This window comes from Triticum urartu, unplaced genomic scaffold (assembly GCF_003073215.2).
Source record: "Triticum urartu cultivar G1812 unplaced genomic scaffold, Tu2.1 TuUngrouped_contig_5471, whole genome shotgun sequence".
NCBI classification, from domain to species: domain Eukaryota; kingdom Viridiplantae; phylum Streptophyta; class Magnoliopsida; order Poales; family Poaceae; genus Triticum; species Triticum urartu.
The window spans coordinates 1-10,233 of record NW_024116149.1 but is presented as its reverse complement, the minus strand read 5'-3'; the positions used below and the strand labels follow the sequence as shown (position 1 = coordinate 10,233).

The window sequence follows — 10,233 nt, the reverse complement described above, 5'->3', positions numbered from 1 at the left end:
CATTTTGGAGTATGTTCGTAAGCATCCAACAGCAACAACAAAGCCTTCAGGCCCTGTTTGTTTGGGCTTTTGCTTCTGCTTTTGCAGCTTTTCCACTTTGGTCAAAAAGCCACAAAAGCTCCTAAATAGATGCTTTTGGATCTTTTATGGCTTTTGGAGCTAAATATTGTTATATTGGTTCATCAAAAGCCATAAAAGCCCAAAAGCACCTATTTAGGAGCTTTTATGGCTTTTCGACCAAAATGGAAAAGCTGCAAAAGCAGAAGCAAAAGCCCAAACAAACAGGGCCTTAGTCCCAAACAAGCTGGGGTAGGCTAGAGGTGAAACCCATAAGATCTCGCGATCAACTCACGGTTCGGGCACATGGCTAGCAAGCTTCCACGCACCCTGTCCATAGCTAGTTTTTTGGTGATACTCCAATCCTTCATATCTCTCTTTACGGATTCCTCCCATGTCAAATTCGGTCTACCCCGACCTTTCTTGACATTCTCCGCACGCTTTAGCCGTCCACTATGCACTGGAGCTTCTGGAGGCCGGCACTGAATATGCCCAAACCATCTCAGACAATGTTGAACAAGCTTCTCTTCAACTGGTGCTACCCCAACTCGATCTCGTATATCATCATTCCGGACTCGATCCTTCCTCGTGTAGCCACACGTCCATCTCAACATACGCATCTCCGCCACACATAACTGTTGAACATGTCGCCTTTTAGTCGGCCAACACTCAGCGCCATACAACATTACGGGTCGAACCGTCGTCCTGTAGAACTTGACTTTTAGCTTTTGTGGCACTCTCGTCATAGAGAATGCCAGAAGCTTCGCGCCACTTCATCCATCCAGCTTTGATTCGATGGTTCACATCTTCATCAATACCCCCATCCTTCTGCAGCATTGACGCCAAATATCGAAAGGTGTCCTTCTGAGGCACCACATGCCCATCAAGGCTAACCTCCTCCTCACGCCTAGTAGTACTAAACGCACATCATGTACTCGGTTTTAGTTCTACTAAGCCTAAACCCTTTCGATTCCAAGGTTTGTCCGCACATCATGTACTCGGTTTTAGTTCTACTAAGCCTAAACCCTTTCGATTCCAAGGTTTGTCTCCATAACTCAACTTCCTATTTACCCCGTCCGACTATCTCAACTAGCACCACATCATCCGCAAAGAGCATACACAATGGGATATCTCCTTGTATATCCCTTGTGACCTCATCATCCAGCTTGACCAGGATAATCCGGTCGCCACATCTCCTGACGTCTACCACTCCATCCTTGAGGCTCTTGTTGATCAAGATGCCTACGCCATTTCTATTTGCAGCCGTCCCCGTGTACCACAGCTTGAAGCCTATATCCTCCACCTCCTTCGCCTTTTGACCCGTCCATTTGGTTTCTTGGACGCAAAGGATATCAACCTCCTCACCGTTGCATCAACTAGCTCCCGAAGCTTCCCTGTCAAAGACCTACGTTCCAGCTACCTAAGCGAATCCTCCTAGGCTCGGCTAGCTTCCTCCTACGTTCGTAAGCGTTCGCATTAGATTTTACATTTGGCGATCATCCACACGTATTACTTGTTCATTTCAGAGCACCTTTGCGTTTAACATTTGAGGGGGCAGAATAGGTGTACTAAATAGTGGTATTTCCGATACTTTCCTTGTTTTGTTGAAATTATGCTGCAATCGAATAGTTATGGTCAATGAATTGGCTTGAATAATTTCACGTATCTTAAATGGGGACTCGGATAATTGGTTTCTAGTTTTTACTGCATCCTGCAAAGGAATTAAAGTTTCTAGCGTTTTATTCACTTTATTTTTAATTTTTTTTGCAGCGAACATATGTTGGTTTTACGCATTCAAGAAGGCACACCGGCTGGATTAGAATTCTATCGGTCGCAGAGTCAAGCGGTTCAAGACGGCTCTGCTCCAATGACTTGATATGGTGAGACAAAATCTCTATGGCTCCATGTATTTTGCATGCTCTTGCGTATATGGTGTTTCCTTCATTAGTTTCATTCATTTTAGTTCATTTCTAGTTGCTTGCTGTTTTTGGCTTGCTTGTGCCTTTATTTACCTTGCATGGCTTGCAATTTTCACCTTGTTGTAAAACCAATGTATGTAGCTAGTAGCTTCATTACTTGCTTGATAAAGCTTTAACAAATTGCTAAGTGGATAAGTGTATCGCTTTGATTGGCTATAGGTCTCAGAATTCAATTTACACTGATGGAAAACAAGCCAATACAAGAGAACTAGTAGCTTGATTGATATCTCAATGTATGAGTGATTAAAATGCTCATAAAAAATGCGGTTGAATTGGATGGTGTTTGCCTACTTGTAGCTTGTATTTGGAGCTTGGATGATGTTTTATGACTCCTCAATTCATTTGATTTCAATTCAATAAAATTGTAATTGTGTGATAAGATGATAGATAATTAGCCGATGCCCAAGGTGATTCAATTGGTATTTGTTAGGAGATGTCATGAAGCAAGTATGCAAGCTGAATTTATTAATTATGTTACTCCAGAAGTAGTGTAATGCCACAATTATGTTACTCCAGATGATATGATGCATCCTTTGCTCCTTTTTATTTTATATGTACATGTGCTAAGTTCTAGTTGCTTATTGATTGAGAGAAATCCACCACATATCCTTTTATTCAGGAAACGAACCGAAATGAAGGAAACACCACATACGCTAGAGTATGCAAAATACATAGAGCCATGGAGATTGCATCTCGCCTTCTCAAGTCATTGGAGCAAAGCAATCTTAAACTGCTGACTCCGTGACCAACAGAATTGTGATCCAGCCGGTGTGCCTTCTTCAATGCGTCATACCTACCTATGTTCATAGCAAAAAAGTAATCTAAAAATAAAACGAGCAAAACGCAAAAACTTCCATTTACTTTGTAGGGTCTAGTAGAAACTAGAAACCAATTATTTGAGTGCCCATTTGAGATATCTAAAACTACTCTAGCGAAACCAATTGGCCATAACTATATGATTGCAATATGATTTCAACAAAACAAGCAAAGTATCGGAAATACCACTATCTAGTACATCTAACTGCTCCTTCAAGTGTTAAACACAACTGAAATGAACAAGTAATATGTATGGCTAATCGCGAAGCAAAATCTAATGTGTAAACTACGAACATACTCTAAAATTAGCTCTTCAAAGCAAAAAAAAAATAAGACAACCCAGAAACTTCCTCCAGGAAATCACACAAACTATTTTTCTCATAGACCCATATGATTGTGAATCAAAAGCAAAAAACATCCTAGAAGAACACGAATCGAGGCATGCATGCCCCCCCCCCAAATCTCAGAACAAATAATTTTAAATGTGTGAAGACAAAAAAATTCCACAGCCTACGCGGCATTGATCCGACACCAAAAAAATTCACCGGGAGCACTCGATCTAGCACAAAATCCAAACCCAAACGCATCAAAACAACATGCAAAATGCACCATATGTATGCCTGCGAAAACGAATGCACGTACAGAGTTAAGAGACTTTGGGGGCATTCGGGCTCGATTCAGTGGTTACGCGCAAGATAGGTGCGATGCTGCTGAGCGTGGACGGGGCAACCTCATCGTCGAACACCTACATGGAGAAGGTCGTCATGCCCAGGTGGGAGGAAAGGCAGGTGAAGAAATAGATGTTCGGCCTTGCGTGCCCATGGCTATATGTACGTCGATCCAACAACCAAGATAAGTTGCTTCTCGGGAAAGGGAACCACAGGGGAGATCAGAGGCGTTGATGTGGTGGAAATGGTGAGCTCCAGTGCTTGCTGAGAGGTTTCTCTGCATCGGCGATGGGGCAAGCATCATGGCTAGCTGCTGGAACACTTTGCTGCCTTTTTACCACCTTCAAATTCACTTGCACACTAGGAAATGTTCTGCTGACAGTAGTGCCCCACAATGTTCACCTTCAAAGACGGTCAGTTTCTCTGTATGGAAAAAAAATACAATGTCCACACCTTTTGCTTTTTGCCGTTTCTCGGGCCGTGAGATGCAAGAATGACGTGTGAGTTAGTGGGGTGTTGGCTGCTAGGAAATATTCAGGCCCTTTTCACCCGCAACGCGATACCGGAGTTATACATTTTCAAGGTAGAGTTTTGTCCTCTTTTGCTAGAAACACTACAAAAGTAGAAGCACCCTTCTAGAGATAAGAATAGCAAATGTTTTGAAGCACTGATGGAAGCATGCCATGCTAAAGTTGACGATCTCGTTTGTTTATCCTTCTTTTCATCTTGCCCTATGTGCTCATGCTACGAGTGCATCAAGATGATTTAGTTACGATCGAGTACTTGACCCCTTGAGTAGGTCATATTCTTCATCATCTTTGTTGTTGTATTGTATCCCAATGACCACGTCATCAAAGAGACGGTCTTTCTTTGGTTTAGTCCACCAATTTACCGTCATTGGCCTGGTTATACTCGCCACAAGCCTTGCTTTGTACCTTCCAATCTTTCCTTCTACATTCTGCTTCACAGGTGTATACCCACTTGCAGTTGATTGCATTCTTTCCTGTTTGGAGGTGTTACTGCCCATGTCTTGCTCTTACACAGAGCCTCGAGCCTCCAGCTCCTCCACCAAGGCCATATGTCATTTTAAGTCACCCGTTTGCCTTCATATAAGTCGGAATTGACACAAACTGAAGAAAAGCAACAAATGCTCTATAGTTTAGACTAAAGAGAAGCAACAAATGCTTTGTAGGTTGGAGATAATGCCTCATACAGAACTTAATTTCCAATATCATTGGCATCGAACCCATACCGATTATCTGGTACCCTTGTTCTTGCTCGAGTACTTCTCCCCAAAGAAATCGGCCCATCAATTGACCCTTCGGTAGCCACTGACCCTTCAGCCTGGTCCCCATCAGAGGAGATGGAAATCACATTAGTACTACCCTATTGTTCCATCAGTGGCTGATCTAGTTGCTCCCCCTAATGTGCAACACATTACCACTCTTCCATGAATATACCTTGAGCTGCTTCGCTTGCTCTGCTGTCCACCTCAGCACACTGCCAGGCACGCTACCAACTTGAGCCGATGCACCAACCTGCGCATCACTAGTGTAGGTCGATGCTTGTGTCACAGGAGCCACATGAGTTAATGTGCCACTACTATCCCCCACTTGACCAATTTCACCAACCCGAGATTGGTCATGGCCTTCGGACATGATGCTTAGATCATTTTTCTCACCATAAGAAGGTTTTGACACACGGAATGTAACATCAATGCTCACAAATGTCATCCTCTCATATAGATTCTAGCATTTGTACCCCCTTTGTCCTGAAGAATACCCAATAAAGATACACTTGACTCTTGAGGATCCAATTTGTTGATGGCCTATGATCACGAACAAAACAAGTGCAACCAAACACCTTGGGAGGAATTAGAAATTTATTTTCTGTGAAACTTAACTCACAACAATTTCATACCTTTCAACCGGGATGGCGTGCGATGATCAAGAAGGTGGCCATCATGACAGCTTCACTACACAGAAACTTGGGCACATAATGGTGAACATCAATGCCTGAGCCACGGTTCAACTTGCTCTTGTCCACACCATTCAATACATCAGGAAATATTTGATACATTTTGTCAAAAGACACATGTCCCATCCTAGATTAGGGCTCTAACTTCCTTATCCTCGACAACTGCAGCTAGCATGTGCATTCCCTCATGGTCTGTCCTGTTGCGGTCCATGTACCACAGCCCCCTACGCCTCGCCTTGGGAGCATGTCCCATCCTGGATTAGGGCTGTAATCTCCATATCCTCAACGACTGCAGCTACCATGTGCATTCCCTCCTGCTCCGTCCTGTTGTGGTCCATGTAACGCAATCCCCTATGCCTCACCTTGGGAGCATTCCAATAAGGAGCATTTGAAGAACCACCACCCTGATTCTGACAACATCTCCCATTTCGACCACCTCCATTGCTACTACCAACACCTACCTCCGCCTTGGGAGCATTACAATCAAGGAGTTCAACATCCATGCTAGTATCAGGTAGTCAATATCACTCCACTTCTTCCATCCCGAGCTTTCCTTGTTAGCATGTTCTTCAACCGTCCGAAGAACATATCCCATCAGATCCTTTGGCTTCAATATCAACAGGGCCCACCTCGACCAGCTTAGGCAGCTGCTCCTGCCATTCAAATTCACGTCATTTGGCATGAGCTCAAGCTTCAAAACCCGATCTGCTTGGAACACGACAAGTGCACCACCTTCTGCATCGGTGTTGGAGATGACCCCTCAACAATTTTCGCAGTCATGAGCTACGTCAGTTTCTCAAGAGCAGTGGCCAGTTCAGACCCCATGACAGCCTCCATCTCTTCTTCTCCTAGTTGTACCACCTCCAGTGTTGCCTCCTTCCTCTGCAATCAGCAGCCACACCACCACCAGGATCACTCACTTTAGCTATGAGAACCTCTTCTACGTGCGTCAGCGCCAAGTTAAGCCATCAGTTCCAACAACACCAACCTCAACAACAGCAACAACTCCGGCAGTGCCTCCCGCTAACACTCCACCACCTGTGCGCCGCCCAACCACCAGTCGATCCGCGCCATCCCATAACACGCCAGCGCGCTGCCCTTTGCTGCAGCCGCCGCACAGCTCCAGGCCACCACGTTGCTCTGCCGCGAGAGGGAGAAAGATGAGCCTCGCTGACGACGCTGCCATCTCCAGGGCCCTAGCCTCTGATACCATGTAGACCGAAGAGAGGCAGACAACTTTGAGCCTCTCATTGTCTAGGTCATGGGCCAAAAGTGATGGGCCACACATACAACACTATATTTGATTTTCCTGGCTATTCCAATGTGATGTTGCGCACTATTGAGGTTTCCAAAGATTATTGAAATATGGCCATCATTGTGTCCAGCAAGATTAAAGAACTACTTCCTCCATTCCTAAATATAAGTCTTTCTAGAAATTCCAACAAGTGACTACATACGAAGCAAAATGAGTGAATCTACACTTTAAAATATGTCTACATACATCTGTATGTTGTATTCCATTTGAAATGTCTAAAAAGATTTATATTTAGGAACGGAGGGAGTACATGTTAAGGTAGCAACAGAAAATGTATATTCATTCCTTAGAATTATTGCCTAGATGACATTTCAATTAAAAGCTTGTCAAACATTACAAGATAATACAATTACAAAAAACATAAGACATTAACTCGAAAAAAATCATGAGGTAAAAACAGGTACCTCAAAACATGTCTGAGCTTGATCAAACCTGCGTTGGATATAATAGTATTGCCCAAGATTACGGAAAGCTGCTCCAACCCTACAAGAGGCATGTAAAGTATTTTTATACAATTCCAAAATTAAGGTAGTTCTCCAACACACAGAATTTAGATGAAACACTATATGCATTGACAAGTGCAGTCAACCACGCAACACACACAGGCAACACACACAGACGGAAGTGCATACCATCCTTCCACTCACCAACAATGGTATACAATGAGCAGGCAGGAATGTGTAACACATACTAGAATGTAATGAACAAAAATATCTGTCATATATACTCTTATTTATCCCAAAAGAGTGGTATTTTGCTCCTGACTAGAACTTTCTTTTACAAAATGAGCCGAATCAAAGTCACTGAACAATGATATAGAACACATTATAATCTAAAAATCAAAGTACCGTATATCATCAGGTCCAAATGATTGCTCCAAGATTTCAATCGCTTCCAGATATAACGGCTCAGCTTTCTCATACTCTTTCCTTAGCCTATAAAACTCTGCCTGCAAAACTTAGGATAATAGTTAAATAGGGGAACAAAAAGGAATGCTGCTTCATGCAAGACTTGTATTAACTTTTAAGGTAGGTTTACGAAAGCCTACCACAAAAGAGAGCATGGCCTGCCTATTCAAATTTGTAGACAAAAACTATTTGAGTGCCAGTGTGTCAAATGCAACCCGTACAACTTAAACTAGGGGGGATAATACAGTGGTATTTGTACAAGAAACCAACAATTCCGGTCTTTTGAAGTTGTTTGGTTGAGAGAGCTTAAATGGTTACGGGTTTAATGGAATCACATGATAAAGATTGGACTTCACATGCAGATTCATAAACGTATGGAATCTAAAATACAATGCGCGGAATCTATTACTGAATCCTGATACACACAAGTATTTTAAATTCTATGAAGCATAAAAACTAGCAAACAAGAGTTCTCTAGGTGACTTATCAGACACTTTGATTTAATTGGTAGCCTTACATTGTCAGTCCCCCCACGCGGTTTAAATATTACAAAATAGACATAATTAAGCATATAATGGTATGGTATTAAATGCAGCTGAGTTTACCAGTTTAGTTCAATGTCTAACCTGTTCAAACTTTTCCACATATTTCTTGCTGAACTTGCATAGGTTAGGACAACAAAATCTGTGTGCACTTTAGCATCCCTAAGAGAATCTGGCACACCTTTTGAGTCTATGGTTGTATGTCCCACTGTCAAAAAAAGAGGAATCTGGACAAATATGTTACTACTTACTACGAACAGAACCTATTCCTAACTCGGTTAAACTTTCCTAGCTTACAGCAAAGTGTGGTAATGTTTGACTATGAACCCAAACAGATCTTAAACCTCATAATCTAGCTTATGGACTTATATGGGTACTGCAGTTCCATACATTAGAAAGGCAAATAGAATGTTACTTCAATCTTCAGTTCATAATCAACAGTAACACATACCAAGTTGTTCAGAGCTGATGCAGCATGTGGATCTCTGAGTCCAAATCCTTCTTTAGCTTCTTGTAAGGCTGCCTTGAATAACTTCTCTGCTTCATCTAGTTTTCCCTGGAAAATTAATATAAATGGATATGATAGACTAACAACAACTGTAATTTAACGGTCGAATGAAGAGTAGGAGTAACTAAAGAGACACGCCTCCTTTCCTCCTCTCATACAGTTATACTCCAACCAAACATTATGATGTAAAAAATTTGTAATGCACAGGGTATATGGTCCAAACAGTCATACTTAATTTAAATGTTCAATAGTTGCATGATTTTGTAACTGAAGCAAGGTCTTGGAATATGTACTTCCAATACGAGAAGTTGCTAAACCCAAGCTTTCAAGAAATACCAATAAAAAATATCATGGCAAATTACCACCCAGTTCCCGTATATCAACATGAAACAGCACATAGTTCAATACTTTAATTACAGGCTAAACCTTCCAAATCCACATGGTTTAATGAGGAAACTGAAGAGTTATCCCCATAGTAAGAGTTGCAGCAAGTGACCAAAAAGTGTGGACCAAACAGGTTATATGAAAATCGGTCAGCATCAGGGGAGTAAGCACTGGAGTTTTTCTTTCTAGGCTATGATGTATCAACATGATTGTGGTTAAATTTCGCATCATTTTCGGGAAACACATATAATAAAGAGAATTATGTTTGAACAGAGGAGGAAACTATAATGTAGTACTAAGATTATTTTTCTCAGAAGGATAATGCCAAAAGGTGGTTCAGATGAAGGTAAGGATAATGAGAACCTTACTTCCATGAAAAACTCTCGTGCTTTATCAGTGCACATTCTCCATTTGATCGTGTGTTCATTTGAGATCACTGAACCATCTTCAATGCGACGCAGGCCAGTAACATTTACATCAGCTTGCTCACTTGTAGCTGCTGGAGCAACCAAATCATCCTGAGCCAATACAGAGTTGCTGCTTAGGCCAAGAACAACAGCTGTAACAAGACTGGAATTAGGATTGCCATGGTATCAAATATGATATTTATTTGATTAAATCAAATGGAGGAGGCTGCATATGCAGAGAGCAGACCTGCTTGCCCAATCAGTATGGCAGCATATGTTGAACCCTTACAACTGAAGTGACCATCACTAGAACCTGTGAGAGAAAATCATTAATTTCACTCATCTTGTTAAAATGGTTATGATGGCAAACATGAGAAATACCACCCTTACTGCAGTAGGAACAATACCCGCGGGACAGATTAAAATCAGATCACTAATCTAGTCTTAGGCCCTCACGACCCTCGCGTATCTCTCAGTACATCCGCCCAAGCAATCGGAGGCAGCATCATCGCAATCTCACGATCTAAGACACTACCAGTCCGCCTCGCTACAGCTATTCCGCCGCCAAACTGAAGACCCGGCGTGGAGATCCTGCGAGGGGTAGAGAGTAGAGGCACGGATAAGCGCTCACCTGACGTGGAGGCCGCGCCGGCGGGCGCGCGGGGGCGGGGT

General features: G+C 42.5%; 1 protein-coding gene across 1 annotated transcript; it reads right to left on the bottom strand.

Moving 5' to 3' along the window:
• Nucleotides 1-254: 254 nt before the first annotated feature.
• Nucleotides 255-10,225, bottom strand: LOC125529268 (kinesin light chain 1-like). The gene is made up of 6 exons (XM_048693673.1): nucleotides 10,193-10,225; nucleotides 9,809-9,874; nucleotides 9,523-9,713; nucleotides 8,714-8,818; nucleotides 7,661-7,761; nucleotides 255-7,295 (listed from the first exon to the last, which is right to left on the bottom strand). Exons 3-6 carry the CDS (start codon nucleotides 9,556-9,558, stop codon nucleotides 7,196-7,198), a joined length of 342 nt encoding a protein of 113 aa, XP_048549630.1. The 5' UTR covers nucleotides 9,559-9,713; nucleotides 9,809-9,874; nucleotides 10,193-10,225; the 3' UTR covers nucleotides 255-7,195.
• Between the last annotated feature and the right edge of the window lie 8 nt (nucleotides 10,226-10,233).

Bases quoted from the DNA above. Each gene is read 5' to 3' on its own strand.
- LOC125529268 (XM_048693673.1), bottom strand. From the start codon at position 9,558: ATGTGCACTGATAAAGCACGAGAGTTTTTCATGGAA. The intron at 8,819-9,522 runs GTAAGGTTCTCA...TTAATTTTCCAG, and splicing joins CACGAGAGTTTTTCATGGAA to GGAAAACTAGATGAAGCAGA. The intron at 7,296-7,660 runs GTACTTTGATTT...TGCCTCTTGTAG, and splicing joins TTTGGACCTGATGATATACG to GGTTGGAGCAGCTTTCCGTA.